This window comes from Lactuca virosa, chromosome 1, assembly GCF_052849685.1.
Source record: "Lactuca virosa cultivar CGN04683 chromosome 1, Lactuca_virosa_CGN04683_v6, whole genome shotgun sequence".
Lineage (NCBI taxonomy): Eukaryota > Viridiplantae > Streptophyta > Magnoliopsida > Asterales > Asteraceae > Lactuca > Lactuca virosa.
The window spans coordinates 120396083-120420885 of NC_136426.1; the positions used below are offsets into that span (position 1 = coordinate 120396083).

General features: G+C 33.0%; 1 protein-coding gene across 1 annotated transcript; it reads left to right on the forward strand.

Moving 5' to 3' along the window:
• Positions 1 to 14975: 14975 nt before the first annotated feature.
• LOC145106380 (uncharacterized) lies at positions 14976 to 15531 on the forward strand. Its single transcript, XM_079043378.1, has one exon. The coding sequence runs from the start codon at positions 15008 to 15010 to the stop codon at positions 15413 to 15415; it is 408 nt and encodes a 135-aa protein (XP_078899504.1). The 5' UTR covers positions 14976 to 15007; the 3' UTR covers positions 15416 to 15531.
• Positions 15532 to 24803: the final 9272 nt, after the last annotated feature.

The window sequence follows — 24803 nt, forward strand, 5'->3', positions numbered from 1 at the left end:
TAGTTTCATGGTATATATTATGATGAAACATTTAACCCGATTGTGAAACCAAGCACCATACATACATTTCTCAATATTGTTCTATCTTGGAACATGGTCCTTCATTCACCAACTTGATGAAAAAAATGCATTCCTTCATGGACACCTTCAAGAAATAGTTTAGATGCATCAGCCTCCAAGTTTTCACAACGCTTAGTTTCTAGATCATATGTGTTGTCTTCAGAGATCTCTTTACGGTCTCAAACAAGCTCCTCATGCGTGGTTTCACATATTTTCTCAACATGCCATCACTATTGGTTTTCAACATAGTCATACTGACCAATCTCTATTTATTCTTCAGAAACCCACTGCTACTGCTTATCTGTTGCTTTATCTTGATGCCATTATTCTCACATCTTCCTCTGCAACTCTTCTTCAACAGATCATTAACCAACTTAGCTACGAGTTTGTTATGATATATCTCAATGCTCTGAACTTCTTTTTAGGTATCTCTGTAGTTCAATTTTCCTCTGGCATATTTCTATCTCAACAAAAATATGCCACTGGCATCCTGGAGCGAGCTCACATGAAGAACTACAATCCTTGTCGCACCCCGACAAAACCTATTCACAAATTGGACTCCTCTGCTTCTCCTGTCAGTGATCCCACTCTGTTTCGTAGCCTTGTTGGTTCTCTTCAGTATTTGATCTTTACCAAACCAGACATTGCTTTTATAGTCCATCAGATATGTCTATACTTGCATGAACCTAGAGAGCAACACCTCTATGATCTCAAACGCATCCTTTGATATATAAGAGGCACCATTAATCGTGGATTACATATTCACAGATCTCCTACGACATCCCTCACAGCTTATTCAAATGTCGACTGTGGTGGGTATCCTGTTACACGTCGCTCCACATCTGGTTTCTGCATTTTTCTTGGTGATAATCTTATTTTATGGTTATTAAAATGTCAAGGAACCATCTCCAGATCGAGTGTAGAGGCAGAATATCGTGGATTCGCTAATGCTATAACCGGAAACTCATGGTTACACAACTTGCTTCTTGAGCTCAAATGTCCTACATAAAAAGCCATTATAGTATACTGCGATAATGTAAGCGTTGCCTATATGTCATCTAATCCAGTGCAACACCAATACACCAAACACATATATATCGACATCCATTTTGTTTGAGGTGAGGTGGCCCTGAACCAAATAAGAGTTCTCCATGTTCCTTCCTCAACTCAATATGCATATATCTTCACAAAGGGCCTTCCAACCTCACTGTTTTATGATATTCGTTCCAGTTTAAATGTTCGTTCCTCCACTCCTGATAAAAATTGAGGTGGATGTTAGTGTATCTATATTGTCTATATTCTATAGCCTATGTCTATGGTTCTATCTTATGTATGTAGTCCATCGTCTAGGCCCATTATCCTCATGTATTTATATGCATCATGATCTATGTTTACAGTAATGAGAATATGATTTCCATTCCATAATAACCAGTGTCAACAAAATCTACAATTTGAACAACTCCCTATTCGACATTATTCCTAGAGCTTTGGAGAAGCATCCTCGAAAGTACATACTCACTGTAAACATGCTTGAATTACCTTTTGTACATCAAACAAACAAAACAGTAAAATCAAAATCAGACAAAACGAAAAATATCAAGAAACATTATAAGATATTAGATAACAATTACCAGTCCCCCATGATCAACTTGCTTGTTTAAATAACTACAAGACGCTCCAATGTTTCACATTAACAACAACGTTGCAAAAAAAAAAAAAAAAAAAAAAAAACTTTTGTAGTTAATAACAAGCTTATGATCACAAATAAACGTTCTGTTTTTCAAGATTGTCATAACGTCTTCTTGCCCAACATTCAGGATCAATGTTGCCCTTATCTTTGGGTTGATAAGGTAAATAATGGTAAGATTAAAAGGACCAAAATGCCTTGATGTGCCTTGCACACGAGGGAGGTTAACGAGAAGAAGGGGATGATGTCCGGTGTGAGAAACCGACCTTTATTGGGGACCAAGCGTGCAATATATTTCATAGTTGGATTAAAGGTACAATAAAACAAAAACATTGGGGGTCAAACATATAATTTACTCTAAATTTTATTAAATTTGTCATCATAAAAAAAGATTTAGTTATATTTAATTATTAGTAAAAAAATCTTACTAAATTGTATATCTAATCAAATGTTACATGTATTAGAAAAAAATAGAATGGGGTCTAGAAGGAAGAAACAACATCCATACTAAAGAACTGAAAATCCATACGAATAGACTAAAAAAGCCTTTTTAAAATGTGTATTAATTCACTTTTAAAGAAAAGTAAGTTTCATAAAATTGAAAGCAACCTATGCACAATAAATTATGAATGCCTCTCTCATATATGACATATTCCTAATTGTGGATTACGTTTTCTATCAAGAGGTTCACTAATTTTCCATTCTCCATTTACACTAACAAATACATATCCCCCGAGACACCGAAATTCAACACAATATCGTCAGGCAATTCAGTTTTCACAATATCATCGTCAGCAACATGAGTTTTGTATGTATAAGATATAACCGCAATGCAACAAATTTGAGAAAGTGTTTGTAAATATGACATTAGCTCAAAGTAATCAGATCAAGTAAATTTGCTACTTATCATTTGGTAATGATGTAAAAGTTTAATTAAGAGAAAATGTAATAATGTTAAATGCAAGAAAACAAAGGCTGAACAGTTTGTAACACGATATACACGATATACATTAATCAGGGGCGAAGCCAAGAATTTGGGATAAAGAGGCTTAAATATATTAAAATACTTTTATATCAGAACAACATATTAGAATCATTTAAATTGAAAGAGATGTTTGATAAAAAAAATCATCCAGATAAGAGCTACATCAATTTTTGCAAGAATCATTCATCATAAAATTTCAAATGATCATAAGCACTTATTCTCACCCATTAACATGTTGGTATTAAAGTAACTAGTTTGAACAAAGATACAATATGCACGATTTTAGAATAATATAATTAAAAAAATAGCAAAAATATAAGAAGCGGTACATTTTAGTTTAATGTGTGTTTGTATTTTGCTTCATAGAATAGAAATCATCTACAATTATCTCTCTCTCTCAATCTTAACAATCAGACAATATTTAAGAAAATTATCATTTATAGTATTCCGAATACATGTTTTCAGAATTATCAATGACGAGATGTGGGTCCTTTTCATTTGAAAAGAAAATCAATAGTGGTTTTTTCTCATGATTTATCCTACAATCATTATAATATTATTAATTACAAATTTCTATAGAAAAACAAAAGATAAACTAGTAAAAATAGTAAATGTTACCTATTTATTGACTATAGAATTTGAACTTTTATCTTCAACCTAAACTTCTTAAATTTCTTTATCAAAGTCGCCGAATATCGAAGACAATACCTACTGTGGTTAACTAAAAGTAGTTTTAAAACAATAAGGAATTGTTTTTATTAATACAATCATATTTCTCAATTAAATTAGTTAGGGTGGCAGTTGGGCTTTATATAATAGTCCGATGTGGGTTTATTTTGGAGTCGGCTAGTAATACAAAACTATAATTAATGGAACTGAGGGGGGCAAAGCACCGGCTAGTCCCTGCATTGCCTCCGCCACTGTCATTAATCGAGGGGTACTGTGACTCTCGAGTTCATTTCTCATACCTCCATAGTTTTCTCTACCTAAAACACAGAATAATATAGAAATAAAAATAAAAAATAAAAATATATCCAAATTGTTTTTAAGATACAAAATTAATGTCGATAAAGAGACAAATTAATTCACATAAAATGACAAAGAACCGAAAAGAAGCGAGATGCAAAATTCTACACATGAGGTCATTGTTAGTGTTACACAATTGACCTTTTAAAACGTACAATTAGCTGCAACCGCACAAAAAAAAAGCATTCGGTTCTTAAGCTTCAAAAACTTATTACATCGGTTTCAGCCAAAAACAAATGAACCACACCGTACTCTTCTCCTAATTTTTCCAAGAATGGACAAACAAAAAATTATATCACCTAGAATGAAAAATCAATTTTAACTATGTAGTTGTTCAGTGTTCTATATATTTAACTCATGAGAAATTAAGTAATTTAACCACAACTTAATGTGCATTTGAAAAAAATAACCAAATTTTTTTTAGCAAAATGATCAATTTGTAACGTGTCTATTTTTCAACATAATTTTTTCATTTTGAAAACAAACATATTATATTCCAAAAGACCATTTTCATTAACAGATCATCGTCATATATTTATTAATATAAAATAAAGTCTTAGTGAAAGTCTTAAAAACATACTATTTATTTTTTGATGCGAGTACAGTCATGTTGGAACCTTTCCACGATCAGAAGAACAACCTGAAAAATAGTTATTCAACAACTGTAAGCCAATGCTTAGTGAGTTCCCCAAAATATCACATATCAAATTACACATAGATGCATACAAATAATGGTTACGACCTTTCGTCGTTCTACCAATAATGTGTGTACCTGGACTCACGGCCTATCATCGTTCCGTCGTCAAGACGAGTCTTTAGGCTCACGGCCTATCGTCGTTCTACCGTTAACTCCTTACACAGTCATACTGAACTAATTATATAAACAACATTCAATCATACAGAGACTCTACTAATTTGTATATAACTTTTCTCTACTAGCTCGTACATCCTATCATACATGGACATATATTGTAATATGTAGTACAGTGAGATAACTCACTTGAATAGTCTCGAAACAACTAAGTATGTATAGTTGCAGACAATTTTGACCAACACATCAACCTATAATATACTTTACAAGTTATTAACTATTTGAGTATAACGACTAATAATTAGATATTTCATTAATCCCAATGAATATCAAGTTCTAACTGATAATGAATGATTATGTAAGATCATATTGGAGGTAGGATCCATTTGACATACAGAGTACACAGTTTGGAAATTTCACTTTAAACATCTCACTAGTTCTAGCTTAGACATCACTCCCATTAGTATATCAACCAGTATTATAACTGGAATTTCTGATAAATCTTATTTATAAGTTCATAATAACGACTGTGGACATAAATATAAGTTACATTTAAAACATAGTAAGTATAACTCAACTTACAGGTTTTCTAGCGAAAGTATGGGAAATCGCGGACAGAACTTCGACTTCGAATTCTTCTTTTTCTTCGGGCTTTCCAATGCTACAACACTTCGTTGCGAATACTTCGGGGCTCAAAAGCAAGAATTCGAGAAATAGAAATTAATTTCTAGAGAGAGAAACTCGAGAATGGAATGAGCAAGAAATGAGGGAGGCTTGGATTGCTATTTATAGAAGGCTGGAGGGAGGGCACGTTGCACCTATTCATGGGCGTGCCACACCTAAAGCTTAGGGAGCAAGGCTTTCTTATGGTGGCGACATGTGGCATTTGTAGGTATTTCTCATGTTTTTAAAAAAAAAATCATATCTTTCGCATAATAACTCTGATTTCTATGTACTTTATATCCTCGATTTCGTATCGACGAGTACTACACCTTTCATTTAGACTTCATTGGCTAATTTGCATCCCACTTTTAATTTTATAGTCTATAAGGAATATATACTATAAATGACGCTGCGAAACTCATAACTTCTTCATATAAACTCTATTTCCGACGTTCTTTATATCGATGAATTTGTATTTACGAGGATATCAACTTTCGTTTAGATTGTTTTGGTTAACAATCAACCGATTTTCATTTCAATTTTTGTCTCGCATACTGCTATACCGGGTTGACACGAAAATTCTAAAAATCATAACTTCTTCATACAAATTCAGATTTAGGCGTTCTTTATACTCACAATTTCGTATTAATGTCTACTACATATTTCATGATGATTATTTTGGCTAAAAAAATCATATATTTCTACTTCAAATTTTATAACAAACATTTTATATTACAAATTACAGTAAAGTGAAAACAAGGTGTTACAAATCTCTCCCACTTACGAGGATTTTGTCCATGAAATCAAACTACATAACTCTGGGTAGTTTCTTTTCATCTCTTCTTCCAGTTCCCACACCCATTCTGATCCTTTCCGGTGTTGCCACTGTACTTTTACCAAATCAATCGCTTTGTTGCGAATGTCTTTGTCTTCCTATCCAAGATTGCAACTGACTTTTTTATGTAGTTTAGACGCTCGTCCACATGAATATCGTATAGAGGTACAACTGCGGATTCGTCTGCAATACACTTCTTAATTTAGAAACATCGAAAGTGTTGTGGATCTGATTAAACTCTTCCGGCAGATCCAAACGGTAGACCACTTTGCCCACCCGAGCAATAACTTAGAAAAGTCCGATATATCTAGGGCCTAAATTTCCCCGCTTCTGGAACATGATGCCTTTCCATGGTGAAAACTTTGACAACACTATATCTCCAACCAGAAACTCGAGATCAGATCGTTGATCGACGTAACTCTTTTGCCGACTCTGAGCGGTCTGTAGTCTCCCATGTACTTGCTGAACGAGCTTGGTGGTATTGATCACAACGACACTACTTCCTGTAACTCTCTGGCTGACTTCTCCCTAACATATCAAAGTATGACATTTCTTCCCATAAAACATCTCAAATGGAGGCCTACCAATACTGGAATGATAGTTGTTGTTGTAGGAGAATTCTGCCAAAGGTAAATAAGTATCCCAACTTCCATCGTATTCGTTTGAATCTCCCGCTACAACTCAAAAGTCTTTTTAACTAAGAACTAATTAATCATAACTCAAGAGTTTTGTAACTTATGTGTATTTATGATTAGTTATGTGTACTTATAATTTCAACTTCAAAATAATTAATCATTACAAATGAAGATTTTTTTTAACTTATGGGTTGTAAGTGGTAATTATTATATTTAATTTATTAATATAAAGATATAAATAGTTCACATATGTAGATGAGATTGCTAGAGTATAGTGAATAAGATGGAGAAAAAAATAAACTCTTCATTGTGGTGCATGTATTCATATTGAACGAGGAAAAAGAAGATACAAATTTGCAAGATGCAAATTTATATCAGCGGATCAACTCAATGTCCTCCATATTCTTTTTATTGAAAGTTAAGATTCATAGAACAATAATTCAAACAATAATCTTAGTTCTTTGCATTTTCATATCAAAACTTAATTGTTTTTTAGAATGTATTTATCTTTAATTTTTGTGGTTTTACGGAAATTTGATTTTGTTGTAGTGTGTAACAATATAAAAAAAATATATGATGATACGCCTTTTAAAATACATATTATGATTAGATCTTTAAATAAATAGATACCACTTGTATATTTCGAACTTAAGAAACATGTCTCAAATATTATGTAAATTCTTTCGATTCTTTATATTTTTTGTATCATTTTACTTAAGATAAACTTTTAATTATTTTTTCTTTTTAAATAGTCATAAAATTATCTATTAAGTAGAAAAAATCTTTCAAAAAAGGTAACCTTACAGTGTAGTAACATTTAAAATACTTTTTATAATAAGTCTTATTGAAAATAATTTTTTATTTTATATAAGCCGTATATAAAAAGAGTTGTCGTTTTTAAAACCATCATATAAAAAATTATTTATCTTAAGAATTTTCATGAAAAACAAGAGTTTCATTATCATGAATATTCTTATATACATAAAAAAAAAAAATAAGAAACCATCAAATTTTCACGGGGACAAGATCTCAATAGTTATGTATACATATTTAAAACAAATGTCATATACTAAAGAATCGGATAAACACTCTTATTTGAAACTTTTGTTGATAATAAATTCATGTCAAAAAAATTGTTGATTAAGAAATCCATCTTTTAACACGTCTTATTTTTTTTTTTGTCTAAGCTTTTTGAATTTTATTTATGTTGTTTGAAGATAATATGAAACAAAATTTATGGTTATTTTGTTGTATTATATATTGTTTATGAATTATTTATCTTATAATATATTAAATAAACAAATCTATCATGTGGAATCCCTTATATTGTATTTTTTATAGTATATAAAATTCAGAAAAAGGATCCACAACAGTACTATATTCATATATGATATTTGTATTATTATCAATATGTTTTATTTTCATTATAATGCTTCATAAATATTATTAAATATATTGTTAATGTTGGTTATATTATCATGTTGAACACGTGATTATGTTTTCTGTTTGAGTTTTGTGATAAAATATTATTATTGTTGGATAATATGCATTGCGATGATCATGTTGTAATTTGTTTCATATTAAAGTCATATCCAAAACTCATTGATTCATATATAATCTATAATTTTTTTAATCATATTTTTTTTAATCTTGCACAACTTGTGGGTATACGCCTATTGATTGTAATAATTTCAACTTATGATATTTAATTGATTAATTAATAAAAATATTAATATTTTGAAACATCCAACTTTTCTGATTATGTTATTTAATTGATTAGTTAACTAAAATGTTTTACCTATGTAAGGATAACATTTTTTTGCTCGGTTACTCATATTTGATTTTCTTCTCGTTTTTTATCTTTGTTATTTAGAATGCATGAAATTGAAAAAGAAGGAACATAAACGATGGTCGTTCCAATTTTGCATATTGGGATCGATACAACTAGAGATGTAGACAATCTTTAACCTACGGTAAGGAGATCCAAAAACGTGAAGCAATATATATATATATATATATATATATATATATATATTGCTTCACGTTTTGTAAAATCTATTTTTATATATCTATTCACCATAGTCTTTTAGGTACAAATTAAAGAAAAGTGTGCTCCGCACACCAACATAAAGTCAAATGTAAGTCTTCCAAAATATGTATTTGAGAATTATATATCATATTTACTAATCGACTTACTTTAATACTCTAGATGAGATTTATGTATAACGATATATTTAATCAATCTTTAGTATTTGAAAGTTCATATCTAAAACCTTGGATGATTTGGTGTAATACAAATAGTGTAATACAAAGTCTACTATGTCAATATTATTTATCAATATCTCATTCAAAACATCTTATTTTTTTTTATACTGAAAATATTATCAAACATAAGTAAACAAATTAAAGAATATTTCAACTATATTAATTATAAAACAACTGATAATATTTAGGAAAATTGAGTAATCTAACCATTTTTTGGTATATTTTTGAAAAAAATAAACTATTTAAATTGTTTTTTGCAAAATGAAATTTTTATCCAGAATGAGTTGTTCTGAAAACAATTTCTACTCCATATCAGTTGGGCCGACCCATCAAGTATCCTCCAGAATGCCCATTTTGGAGTAAGAGTACGTAATCCAGACTTTCATTTTGAAATTCATTTTCCGGAAGATATTCCAAAAAAATCCGGATCTCGATTTACAAACGCATTCCGACTTTCCGATTCTGATCTCCGAAACACTCTCCTGCATTCTGACACACTCCGAATTTCCGATTCTGATTTTTGACAAGCATTTCAAACTCCGACTTAAGATATGTAACACGATCACGATGAACCAATTGTTTTACAGGTACATCCTTTACTTTTATACTGTTATTATTTTAATGTTAAGATTTTTTTGTTTATAGAGCTTCCTCCAGAATGCAAAGAGCACCTCCGGAATGAACTGAACACGTTCTGAAGTAGCATTAGATGATGATAGTGCATTAGGACCAACCCAAGTCTAGTTTAGTTGTTTATATAATGTTATTATACATTGAAAACTAGTGTTCCGGAACAAAAAATTTAATTCCGGAATGCGAAGAACACATCCGAAATGAATTGACCACGTTACGGAAAACGAAGAATGTCTCTGAAATGTAAAAAACATGATCTGGAATGGTCGTCACTATTCGTTCTGGAGTCGCGAGACTATTACACTGTCTTGTAACAAGTTTTCTTTTTGCAGCACGGCATGGTTTTTGATGCATCCATTACACTGTCTTGTAAACCCAACTCGTTGCGGATATTTTTGCGGCAATCGAAGACAAACTGGAAGGTGAGACTATGTTATGAAATTCATGTTTTGGTGGTGGTTAGACATTCCTAAGGTAGATGAGGATCCTTTACTTCTACGTTACGTGTTTTGCCACAAAGTTATCACAGACCCCCAAAGCGAAGTAGAGGAAATGGTTTTTGAGATTTGGGGTTATGAGCTGTCTTTTGAGAAGAAAGATTTTTGTCTGTCACTGGCTTTGCATTTGGAGATTATTTTTCTACCTCCGGTTCCGACGCCACCTTTCATTCTGGTGTGTTTCCTATGGTCGCGAGGAATGTCTCCGTGGAATTAGACGAAGTGATGAATGTGTTTAAACATTCACTTAATGACTTATCAGACAAGGATACGGCATGTCTATGTATTCTATATCTACTAGAGAAGGGTTTCAATGGGTGGTTGCCTAAACAACATGTGACAGAGGAGTATTTCGCTTTGGTATCCAACCTTGATGAATTCAACATGTATCATATTGTTAATTTATAATTATGAATTATAATTATCATCACTAATATTTTTTAGAAATTTACTTGGGAATTTTTCATGTTGCAAATATCCATAGGGGAAGATAATTTGGGATCAATTGTACTCACAACTATTTACTATATTCAATAACGTTGAGAAACATATACATCCAGTCGAACCAAAAACTAAACAACCTCAGAAAATGACGTACACCCTAAACGGATTTTTACACACTTTTAAGGTAAGGTACATGATTAACGATTTATTATTTTTTTATTTGATAATATTCTAATACATGTTTCTTTCATATATGGATTCTTGAGAGTTTTCCCGTGAGCAATTTGTTTGGTACCCGACAACCGAATGTGATCCCTCGAGATGTTTCATGGTCGAAATTGACTCCTTTACATGCGGCTGAGTGCAACCAATTTATAGATATTAATGACGTATGATTCCTTATATATTTTAAAATTTTCTTCTATATGTATAATTATGTTTATTTATAATTTTATAATTTTTTAGTAGGATAATAGACTTATACATAATTTGGAGCCGACAAAAGCTGAGAGTCGTGCTGAATGGTGGATAGTTTGCTCGAAGTGGATTGATCTCCTTGATTTACCTGGCACATAAATTGACAAGATACCTTCCCTAACACCATCACCCAAACACTCCCCTACCATGAGCCTCAACAAAAGAAGGAATAGATAGATGTTCCATATCACCTGCCACCACCACCACCACCGTCAACTGAACCATCAACTGATAAGGAATGAATTATTACTGACTTGCAAAACGAGGTCCGTGATTTTCAAAACGAGGTATGTGAATGTCGTAGGCAATTGAGATCACATGATAAGGGTTTAGCGGAACATGATGATACTTTAATCATGCTTCTAAAACTTATCCATAAGACTCCCGAAGACGATGTTGGTACCTTGAAGGGGGTGGAGGTACATTGTTAATTATTTCACTCACATATAATTTTTATTTAACTTTATGGTATACCCGTTATTGCATATTTTATAATTAATTGGTATTGAATTGTGCATCCACTTATCATGCAAGATGTTAGTACCACAGACTACAATGACTTATGGGAGCATGATTATGGGTTAGGCACACCCGAAAAACCGCTGAATCACGGCCCTGAGCAGCCATCTTCATGTATTCAGTCATTGGATGTAAAAGAGATTTCGCGGGAAGAATACAAAACACCTACATCACCTCTTAGGCCTTCTCTTTGCTAAAAAGTTATGTCCATATGGTATAAGCCCCAATGGATTCAAATGAAGAGGAAAGGTGTTGCTCGACAACAACCAGCACCGTTGGACAATCTATTAGAACCTACCGTACATAATCTATATAAAGAACGAGATGCTTCACTGTTGTTTGCTCCCCGTTTTTGACCGGTATTCCAACGATTGAGTTTTGGACGCACTTATATGTAGATAGTCACGCAAGCTAGTTGGAATGTGATGTAAGTTATATAATTTTGTGCTCATTACTTGCTACGCTTCTAATAATAATACTTACTTACTTTACTGCAAAATTTTTGATTTGCAGCACATCATGTTTTGGATGTCATAGTTAATAGAGCGTAGATGAGATGATGCTCGGTGGACGGTTGTGCCGTCTACTTTCAAAACTGATGCATTTGATTGGAGTGACATGTCTGACAGATCTGTTTACCCAGCTTGGTCGAAGTGTGATTCTATATAATTGTGTTTGGATTGCATTACCTAAGTAATAGTAATTAATAATATAATGTTGTTTGATGATTAATTAATTCCAACCTTTTGTGTAGCTTTACATCCCAATCAATATACCAGTTGCTTACTGGTTTTTGGGTGTTTTGGATTTGAAGACATTCAAAATGACTATAAATGATAGTCACTGGAAGAACGACTATTGTTTAGAAGATGAGAATTGGTTTATAGGTATGTGAGCCCGCATCCACATACTGCTAGTGGGTATCAACTACTGGGGGCACCGAACCAATTGATGCAATCCCAGTTAAGAGTTCCAACATGACCATCGAAAAGACTCCGGACGTACCATAACAGATTGACAGTAAAATAGATTGTGGGGTGATTTTGTGTTGGTTCCTGGAGATGTTGATCGCCGGAAAATCGTATTTTATAGAGGATAAAAGCGGTCCATGGGCTATGTCATATCGTGAACGATTGACGAAATTTTTTTGGGGTATGAGGACAAAGTCCATTTGAACATTGTACTATTATTTTAAAAAAATTTAAGTTTATCAATTTATAGTTTTTTGTAGATTTTAAGATTCCATGCACTAGATTTTATAAAAAGAAATATTATAAGAAATCACCAAAACACATATTATAGATAAAAAAATGACTATTTCAGAATGATTGTCCGGAAATCTAGTTTGATATTCCGGAGATCGCTCCAGAATGACCTATTCCGGACAAAATGGTTATGTTACAAAAACAAAAAAATTGGGTTATTTTCTTCAAAGACTTCATTTATATGGGTTAGAATATTAAATTTCCCTAATATTTATTGGTAGTATTAAATTAAAACAATGTTTTAAAAGTTTTCGACTATATCAGATAATATCAAAATACAATTTGATGGATTTTTTTTATTGTTAGTCGGTTAATGCCCAAAACATGACAAAAAAACGTAAATTTCCATAATCTTTTAGTTTTTATCCACGATTATTCTAACCACTTAAATGTATTACACCTAATTAGTGTATAAAATCAAAAAATTTTCTTGAAAAATTGCAACTTTAAACACTTCGAAATTGACATTGCGGACATAAATAGAGATATTCTTCAAAAAAATGGAAAAAAAAAACCAAAAAATAACTCCGAAATTTGAAGATTAAATCCGGAATAGAGCATTCGGGAGTAAGAACTCTGAACTCCGGAATATGAACAATAGTCCGGAGTGAGACATTCCGAAGAAAATTGTTATTTTTCAAAAAATGAAAAAATATGGTTATAAAAACTTATTTATATAAGTTAGTTTACTTAATTTCCCTTAATTCATTCGGTATATACTTAATTTCCCTTAACTCATTCTATATATTTAATTCATTGAAAAAAAAAACTAATAAATATTCAACATTGCCATTTTTCTATCTAATATATCTAGTTACACTAATTTCTCACAATGAAATCTACATTTTGATAATTTAATGTGTCCATAAACATGGTTTTGTTTAAGTAAATTCTCATTTTATTAGAATTTGACAATCTTAGACGAATTAAAATTTAGATAGTAAATTTTGCAAAGCAGTTAATGTTGATCTATCTAAATTTCCTCCTCCAGTATTTGTGTTGATCATGAGAGTATGTAAAAGTGAAACAACATTTTTATTCTATGGATGGTCAATCGCACAAATCTTGTGACTCACTCATGCTTCTTGTGGAAATGTTAAATGGCACCACCATCACCATCACCATCACCATCACCACACCACACCACCACCACCATAAATGTCGACTATTTATTTCACACACTTTTATCATGAATCTTATATAAGGAGGCGTAACATGATAACAAAAAGTCTGAAAATAAGAAATGAGATGATGTATTCTTCAAGTAAAGCCTTTTCTAATGTTAAAAAAAGTTTACAAAAATTGTTTTTTTATAATCAATACTTTTACGCCTACATGCAACAAATGTATTCATTCGATTTGAGGTAGGTTCCCACCCTGTAATAATGGTGAATGCCAATACAAAGCCAAAAGAGGCTGTCATAATATAATTACACACACACATATGCCATCACTACTTGCCCTTTTGAATACTATTTCGCTCATGACCTTTGCTGGCCCTTTAAGCTAAGCAAACCCCCATATTGGTTTTCACTTTTACCCTCCTTCAACTAAAATTATAAAATCATGTCAATTATCAATACCCATTACTTCAATACAAATAATTAACTTGTCTAAACATTGATTACATTCAAAATCCCTCAAGGTCTTTTTCAATTAAATACATTCACCAAGTACTTGTTTCCTTTTGACTTAATAAACTTAATTTGATACGACTTAATCCCGATACATATACATGACAAAGACATTTCCTATTTTACTTTAAGTGAGTGAATCGTGCATTTATCTATTCTTATGTGTTCTTTTACCTCCATACTCTTTTATAAAACCCTCCCTTGGTTTATCTTTCTACACTCCCCACATTAGTGAATATAGTTATATAAAATAGTCATTACTACTCATATTTTGACAGCTCATTCTGTACCAAAACAAACAATATTCGTTTGTCCACTTAGCAGTTTATCCATATATCACTTAATATAGAAAAAATTCCCTAAATAACCATGAGGTATATAAGTAAATAAGTAACATATACATAGTGCCACTTGTTATGATGGACGAAATAGAAACCATCATTATGCTCCCTTTTGAGGAGTTTAATGCAATCACAAAAATTGAGGCCAAAGCAACAACCAATAAACTAAGACCACCTCTATATATAAGCACTACCCGCATCATTCTTTAAGCATAAAAAAGAAAATCAAAATGGCACAAACGCACTTCCTACTTCTTCTCTTTGTTACTATCATCTCCTTCACTACAACACAATCTCAAGAAAGATCACCTCATGGCCTTGTTTACGAGAACCCAATGGCATTCTCACCATCTGCCTACAATTTCTTCCACCCAAAAGCAAACCCACCAACAATTCAAGACCCATGTGATGAATCCAGTTGCGCACCATTGCCCATGGCTGCAACTGTTCAATCGAGCTTAGCACAAGAAAGTGTAGCAAGAAACGTGAAAAGTGGAAGCAAAATTGGTGCTGGAGGTGTTGCTGCTTTGATATTTGGGTTTATATTTTTGGTTCTTGTAGCTATGGGTGCTTATTTTGTGGTTACAAACCGTAGAACCAACATGGGTCGAAACAATATGGTTTTACCATCGGTTTGATGTGGCATTTAATTTATTAGATTCTTCTCTTTTAGTCTACTTTTGAAATTTGGAGTACGAGAATTTGAGATGTAACATTCTTATTGGTAATTAATGCATGTGATTCTGTATTACAATATATCTATGATTTGATTCATCCTAAAAGTTTGTAATTATAGGAAGTAAAACAGCAAAAGGTAATATAGAAATGTAGTGCAGAGTTAACTTGGGTCAGCATGTTAGTTTGGCTGTTCAGGAATTTATTTGACTTGATCAATAATTGCATAAATGTCAACATTTTAGCTTAATACAGGAGTCTCAAACTTCATATGTTGTATAGGTAAAAAGTTCTGGCATCAATTAGTAGAGATCTTTACAATTAAATAACCAGTTTTACATTAAGAAGCTAGGGAAATTTTGATCTATTAACCCCCTCCCCCTCCCTCGTCTTAGGACAATCTCATATATGATTTAAAAAAAATGGATAATGTTGTAGATAATATATATAACAGAGTAAATGCAAAATAAACTTTTGACGCTAGTTAGTTATAATTAACTGCTAGAGTAAGCTTTGATCCTATATGGTAGACTATTTCCGGTAGACTGTCTTTGCAAACTTAAATCTCCAACACACTATTGAAATAGAAGTTTCTAGGCTAATAGGAAGCAAATCTGAAGCTAAAATTAAAAATTTAGACAGAAGGACTAAGGTGTCAAATTTTGTGAAAATAGGATTGACCTTGCCTTGACTTGGTTTAGGGATCAAAGTGAGTTAAGACTAGTTAGGTGTAGACCTGTCAATGGGGCGGGTTTGGAGCGAATCACCATTGATCCAAACCCGTATAAAAAAATAAAAACATGACCCGCCCCGCTCCAATAACCCTCAGGGTCTTGAATAGTCGAATCCATACCCGTATCCACCGAATCAACGAATACCCGACCCATTAACCCGACCCTTTTATAATATTAAATTTTCGTAATTTTTATGTGTTCCACAAAGTAATATTTCTCAAAAGGATAAAATGTCTACTTAAACAAGATGTACATTAATTAATACTCAAAGTCCAATACAATAAAAATCACATTTTACTTAGACATCGAGTTGTATATTTTGTTGTCATATATATATATATATATATATATATATATATATATATATATATATATATATATATATATATATATATATATATATTAAATGGGGCGGGTTATAAGTGGAGCGAATCGACCATGATCCATACCCGACCCATTTGCTAAAAGGGTAAATGGGTATGGATCGTAAACGGGTAAACGAATCAAAAATTAAAATCCAAACCCGTTAAATTCTTATGGGTTTGGAGCGAATCAGGGTCAAAACCCGCCCCATTGACAGGTCTAGTTAGGTGGGGGTTAAATAGCAATGACAAAATTGCAAAAATGGTCCCTGTGGTTGGTAAAGTTCTACGGTTTTGATCCAAAAAAGTTTGGCGATGCATTGGTGGTCCAATTTCGGATACCTTGTGTGGTTTTGGTCCCTATGGTTGACATTTTTGTGTGATTTTGGTCCATACTTCATATCCAACTTGAAATGACCAACATGCCCCTAAAAAGGTTTTTCTTTTTTTCTTTTTTTTTTAATTTTTTTTTATTTATTTTAATTAAAAAAACAAAAATAAATCCAATTCCACTCCCTTCTTGAGTCAGCATCTTCTCCACCTCAACCTTACCCGGAAACCCATCATCATCAACCTTGCTGCACCATCTCAACAATCGAGATCTACATCAATGCGATTATTTACCATCTTCACGCTTCATCATCATCTCCATCAGATACCGGTGCAATTGGTAATGAAGGTTAAACCGATTTCCCTAAAATCGGAACCTAGGGCATGGGTTGAATGCATACTCGACAATGGTAATGAAGTTTATACCGATTTCCCCAAAATCGGAGTTTGGCACCGACGATGATGGTCTGAGGGAAGTCTAGCTTGTCTTGCCTCTCATTCACCCTCTCATCTCTATCATCTCTATAACATCCAATAACCATGTCTCATCTTCGCCTACTGTGACAACCCGTAAATTTCTATCTTGTAAAGTCAATCAAATCAATCAAAAGTCAGAATTGTTTCTGTTATCTTTTTGACTGTGTTAAGGGTCATATATAGGTTTCTAAGCCTTGTACATTTAAGGATTGTGTGTTATGAAGTATTAGCTCGAGATCAGAAGGCTGCACCCGAACCAGGAAACCCAACATATGAGGTTCACGACCGCAAACCCTGTTCACGGCCGTGAACTCTCTCTTGGCCGTGATCTCTTCCCTATAAGTATGAGATTGCTTCATTTTTCCTTCATTTCTTCTTCTTCCAACCGTGAACTTGAGTTCTCTCTCAAGTATCATCCACAAAAGGGCCTTCTATCACCTCAAAAACGTAAGTAACTCACCCCTCTTCTTGTTGTTACTTGAAAGCCCTTTACCCTCCATCTTAATTCATCATCTTTTCATATTGAAATTCAAGATCTTCAAGCTTAGGGTCGTGAACCTTCAAGTGGGCCATGAACACTTCATGTGTTCTTGGGTCGTGATCACACCTTAGGGCCGTGAACCCTCATTCAACCTCCTAACTTGCTTCTAACACTTCTTTGGTGAGTTTTTCTTACATCCTTGGTTGATTCCCTATCACCTTTGTGGTTATGATCACTAATAGCATGCCTATATGTATCATTATATGTTATTTAGGACTCGTTTGTGCTTCGGGACTTCACTCGTGAAACTTATCATCCTATATCATATCTTCAATCGAATCACCAACATAAGGTGAGTTCATACCCCTATAATCTACCTTTTAAATGATTTTAAATGCTTTTTAGGGGGGGGGGGGAATACAAGTTGAACACAAGCTAATTGTGTTAATAATTACATGTGATATCAATCACATAAAAGATTTTCTTATGCTTTTAATTGTTATTTTTACAATAAAGGATTACTAAATACTTCCATAATAACTTAAAGTCATGTTAACTCTTTTAAAAGTCATATAAACTGTTTTTAGAATACCGTTAAACTCTTTTAAATGTTTTTATAACTCTTTAAACTTATAATTGTCAAAATCACGTTTATATATATATATATATATATATATATATATATATATATATATATATATATATATATATATATAGGTATATAAATAAGACTTAAAGGGCTTAGGACTAATGAATTGCCTTATTTCCTTTTCCTTGTTTGGATGTGGGCTTAAGGTAGTGTTATTTGTCTGAAGGTCGTTTCCTCCTTAATTATATATATATATATATATATATATATATATATATATATATATATATATATTATACATATATGAATATAAAAGGTTACTTCAGTCCGTATCATTATCTTTGTATCACGCTGAGCAAAGGGGTACACTCATGAGAGATCATGCTAATAAGATAGAACGTATAAATTATAATAGGTATAATTTATGAAACAAATGAGAAATCTATTTTCTATATAAGTATACGAGGTTTAAACTACTTTGTCAAGAAAATGATATAATTCGATCTTACTTAAACCAAAATGTGATGGTACGATTTCAGGATATAGCAATATACTTGCTATGTCATACTCTTGTAACCAGAGTCTCCTGGAGGGAGAGCGGACATTGTGTTTATAGATCTATATTGGACCGACAATCCCACATCCCGACTGTTAGCTAGAGTTTGGCCGGCAGGCCAAGGGGTGACAAATGTCACATATTCAGTTTCGACGCCGGAAGGTCGTCGTGTTTATTCCAGTCTATCAACATGGTTACAACTTTATCACATTTTAACCCTAATTAACCACTTTAATTATAGGGTAGTTATTACACCGATAGTGTATTTTTAAGAAATACTACTGTATTAATCATTTTCCACAAACGAAACAGAACGGTTTTATGGGATTAAAACTACTTTACAGAACGGTTTTATGGGATAAAAACTACTTTTCACAAACAAAACAGAAAACATTCTTCTTATAATTTTATGGAGAGTTAAAATTATGTTAAACTATATTATAAGTACAATAATACTTAAACATAACGGTTTTATGGGATTAAAACTACTTTTCAGTGGTAAAGCAGAAAATATAGGATTTTATGGAACTTAATCAATCACTTTCTTAAAACTAAAGCAACAATAACTAATACTTATGAACTCACCAGCTTAAATGCTGATCTACTCTTTCAAAATAACTTGTATTCTCTGGAATCCAGTAGACATGTACACTCCCGGAGCTTTTGAGAAGACAATCTAGTACCGTGCTGCGTCTTTTGTCTTTTACTATATCTACTTTTGATGTTTGAATATGTAATGTTTAAACACTTATGTAAAAACTTATACATTATTAATGCAATGGTTGTTTGTACTTTGATTATTATAATGCATGTGTTGTGATACTTGACATGACGTCCTCCGCCCCCGAACGTTTCCGCTGTTCCGGTTTGGGGGGTGTGACACCTACCTTATTTATTCTTGAATGGTGGCTTCTATGACCCTCGATTACTACCTTCCTGCGTTCCATAGGGATGTTTCCTAAGTTATTATTGTAATCCCAGGTCCGACTGCCTTCTTTATCCCCTCATCTTTTCTTGATTTTGAGTTTCACACTAACTATTGACTTAAGAACCTTCCCGTTTTTCATTAGATTTGTCTTGAGGCAAAAATCAAATGCAAATTTTTACAGATTCTGATGAAAGTTGACAACAACAATCTAGTTAGAGAAGATGATGATGGGACGAGGCAGGAGTTGGATGCATCCTAAGCGGAGAAGAGGACTAGACGAAAGCCAGTGGTGGCCGTTTTATCGGGTCTGAGGAAGGAAAGATAGGGGGGTTGAGGGTGGGATTGGATGTTTGTGGTGGGGTGTGGTGGCAGTCGATGGTGATGGTGGTAGCAGTCAATAGTGGCAGTTGGTGGTGATGGTGGCAAGCATTAGGGGTGATATGTTTCTTGAGTGTGTGTGTATGTGTGTGTGTGTTTGTTGAGAGAGATGGAAAGAGAAATGGGTTGGGTGAGCATTTTTTTATATTTTTGTTTAAAGTTAAAAAATATAAATTAAATCAATTTATGTAAACAATTAAAGAAAATGAAAAATATAAATTATAAGTGCATAATTATCTTTTTAAGTGTATAGGGACCAAAACCAATAAAAAGATCCAATCTTGGACCATTTTTGGACAACAATAACTTTTTGGACCAAAACCACATAGTTTTGCCGACCATAGGGACCATTTTTGCAATTTTGTTAATAGCAATCTAATAGTTTGAAGAGATACTGGTGGCTAGTTGTGGTCAAAGGTGAAAAAGATAAAGTGAGGTCCTTAAATTGACAAAGTGAGCAAACTAATGTTTTAAAGCCCCCATCTTCTCCATTTGAAGAGGGACATCAACAATTATGGGCCGACTACAATTCATGAGCGATAGCGAACCCAAGAGCTCACCGCCTACCATTAGCACTACCAATTCCTACCATATTTTCATCCTTTTAACCTATAAAACCCTTTCTCTGCCGAAAGATAACCCACTCCCTTGGCCTCTTGGTCTAAACTTATCAAAATTCTATCAATTTTAAAGATACACATGTCATCAAAGAGTGTGATACTTTGTGTGATGTCATAGAATCAACAGTCAAGTTTATTTTTTCTTTGAGCAGTATTCAAATAGTTGGAGTCACTAAGTTTGTTGTAAATAAGTTAGGAAGCTACAAAAAGCAACACAGGTAGACGTGGACCACTACCACTTATATAGAATTATCATCATCGATCATCTTTCCAAAAAAATAAGGACTATCAAGATGGTAAAAGAGATATGATGTTAACAGAAGACAACAACGCACTTGTATTGTTCCTAATCAGACAATGGCATACTCACCGGGTGCCCTAGTCGAAGCTTTAGGAAAAAGAAAACGTTGTTAGTCCCCAAACCTTCCTTTGATATTATTTAATCAAATATAAGATTAAAATATAAAATATTATCCAAAAACACTAATGACTTTTTTAAAAATGGTCAAAAAATCGATTTTTTTTCCCGAAAGTAGCCAATGTAATAGCAGATGTGTGACACTCGTGTTCCAGATGGGTTTAGCTTAATATTTATCAAGGAACAAAGGTGGAGTTTTGGGAAAAACTTTGTGCCACGAAGTGGTGCAAGGATGCCAATGACGTGACATATAATAAATGGAACACATGTTTTTAATGAGCGCCACGACGTGACAATAGGTTAGCCACGACGTGGCAGCTGTTCTGACTCAAGCTCGTAAATTTAGGGGTTCCTCCCATATTTAAGCAACATTTCTAGAGGATTAGGGTATCATCTTCAGCCTCCAACCCTCTACCTCAAAACGCTAGCCTCCATTAGATAGTTTTGGTTCATTTTGGTATTCTTGGTGCGTAGAAGAAGAAGAAGAATGTGTTTTGGTGCATTAATCCAACAAGCAACTTCACCATTACCATCTTGAGCATATTTTGGACCCTTGTTAGTTTGTGCTTCTAGATCTAAGGTTCTTGTCCTTTTTCTTCATCTTGTGAGAGTTTGAAGGAATGGATTCTATAAATTTAGCAACTTTATGGATCCTTGAGGTCTATTTGAAATTATATCTTCCAGATCTAGTGTTCCTTGGTGTATTTGGGATGTTGAACTTAAGAGTTGACCTTGGACCGTTGACTTGTTGACATAGGTTGACTTTTGGTTAAGATTGCTAGATCTAGGGTGTAGACTAAGGGTGGACCTTGTATGCTTTTATAGGATTGTTGTACCATCTATTGCGGGGAATTGAATGGTGGTTTAGCTGATCTCGTGAGTCAGATGAGTCTTCTTACTATACTGCGCAGGATCCTAGGTGTCTTTCTGACTCTTACATTTTGTGTTGGGCTGGACCCATTTGCATGTTGGGTTTGACCCATTGACATGTTGGGATGGGCCTATTTATATGCTAGACTGGGCCCATCGATATGTGGGGTTGGACCCGTTATTATGGGTTGGGCCAATTGTGCGGGCTGAGCCAGTTGATTTGTATGGTATGCGGTATTTTGGGGAACTCACTAAGCTTTGTGCTTATGATTTGTGATTTGACCATTTTTCAGGTACTTCTAGTCCAGAGAGAAAGACCCGACGTGATCGCACTGCATCCCCCATAGTTTATTCCAAATTGGCTATTTGTGATTTTTACTCTGATATTTTGAGAATATTATTACTTTTATTATCTTTTGGAATACATGAATGAAGGGTTTAATTGATTAAAAATGAAAGTTTTACTTGATATTTTTGGAACGTTAAAAGGTGGCTAGACCACATCTGCTATTTGCTATCCTCCAGATGTGAAGTGTGTTGTTGGACTGTGATTTTGGCCTAATTTTTGGCTCATGGTCCGACAAAAATGAATATCTATAAAAGGTTTTTCTTTTATATTTTATATAGAAATCACAAATGGGTGTACTCCACCTGCGAATTCCTCTGCTCCCATCTAAGAATACCCCTCGAAAATCTTAATTATATATTTATTTATTTTAGTAATAAAGTATGTAAGTTTGCTTCCTTTTGACTATGAAATATGATATTTTTGACTATGAAATCATACAATTACGCTAGATTATATATAAAAGTTATCTAAAAAATATTAGATTATCATTTTTTTTTTTGAATTTTCATTTTTTATATTTGTACTAAACTCAATTCTAGTGAATATTGTGGTAATCTGAAACTAGAAATGAAAGTATTCCTCAAAAATTAGGTTATTTATACTTTCGGCCCATGGGCCGATACTGGGCCCAATTCGCAGCCCAACGTACTCAAATATTACCTAGAAAGTAGGAACTACCAAGTGTAACTAATCACTTGAGTGGCTTATTTTCCGAAAATTACTGATTTTTGACTATTTTTTAAAAAACATTAACATTTTGACTAATTTTTTAAAAACATTAACATTTTGACTAATTTTATAAATTTCTCTAGATTTAATACTTTAATGAAGAGATACAAGTTCATATATAGAGTCTCGAACCCTAAACATAATGAAACCCTACGAGGCTATGGGCTAAGAACATTAAAAAATGATGGACCGCCATTGACTTAAACATGTGACTATGTGAGCTGATTAATGATAGCTACTTGAAGACATTATAAAAATTATAAAAATAAAAATAAAAAGCTCCGATTATTTATGGCCCAAAATGGCATGGAGCCATTTATACATGGTTCACATTCTTGGACTCACATACCCGGCTAAGGGCTGAGACTAGTTACTCTTGAACCGGTTTTGATACATAGTCGTAGTGTCGTAGGTCCATGACCGGTTATAACATTTTAATAGATCAGTTTGAACCCTTATTTTGTCGACTTCTATTAAACATAATTAACAAATGATAGGATTGTTGATGCAATTTTTTTAAGAGAAACTAAATATCGTCCTACATTTTCTTCGTACTAATGTTTCTATATATGTGAAAATGCTGAAAATTAATTTAAGATATTTGTCATCATTTTACATGGGTAGAAACATAAATAAAATTGGGCTTATTGGATCCTTAGCAGTTCATGCCAGGATTGGTCGTTGGGGGTTTCTAGAAAGTCTGTTTTATAAAATTTCTGAGATACCAAAAGGGGCACGGATGCTTTATTTATCACCGGACATAGATGAGTACTATATGACAGTGGCCTGGAATTCTTTGGCCTTGAATCAGGGTATTCAGGAAGAACAAGTTGTTCCAGCTTGATATCGTCAAGAATTTCTGACTATTGCATGGGAACATGTTCATCTTTGAAGTATTTTTCCTTCCAATATTTTTCTATTAGAGCTTCTCTCATTCTTTTTATCGAGCATAATGATGCAAATCAGTCTTTAATGAGTTCTAACATGCAACGCCACACAATCCCTATTTCTCAGTCCGAGAAATGCATTGTAGGAAATGGATTGGAAAGCCAAGCGTCTCTAGATTAGGGGCTCTTGCTATAACCGAACACGAGGGAAAAATTATTTATACCGATACTGACAAGATCTTTTTATTAGGTAATGGTGATACTCTAAGGATTCCATTAGTTATATATCAACGAAGACGATATTCAATTTCTTTTTTTTTCTTTTTTTTTACCTTGGACCATAGTTCTTAAAATAGTAGATTGTGAAATTAAATGTTAGGTGTTCCATAATATATTTTTTGAAAGTTTGAACAATTAATATTTTGGACCGATTAATTAATTGTGAAATTAAATTACCTCCTACTTTTATGTCTACAATTATTCCTACCCACTAAAATTATGACAAATCACCATTCAATTTAATTTTATTTGATATATTCATAATATAGTCTTAATGAGTTAGTTAAAAAAATATGGAATGATGACACTTGTCATAATTTTATTGGGTAGAAACATTTGTAGGCATAAAACCAGGAAGCAATTT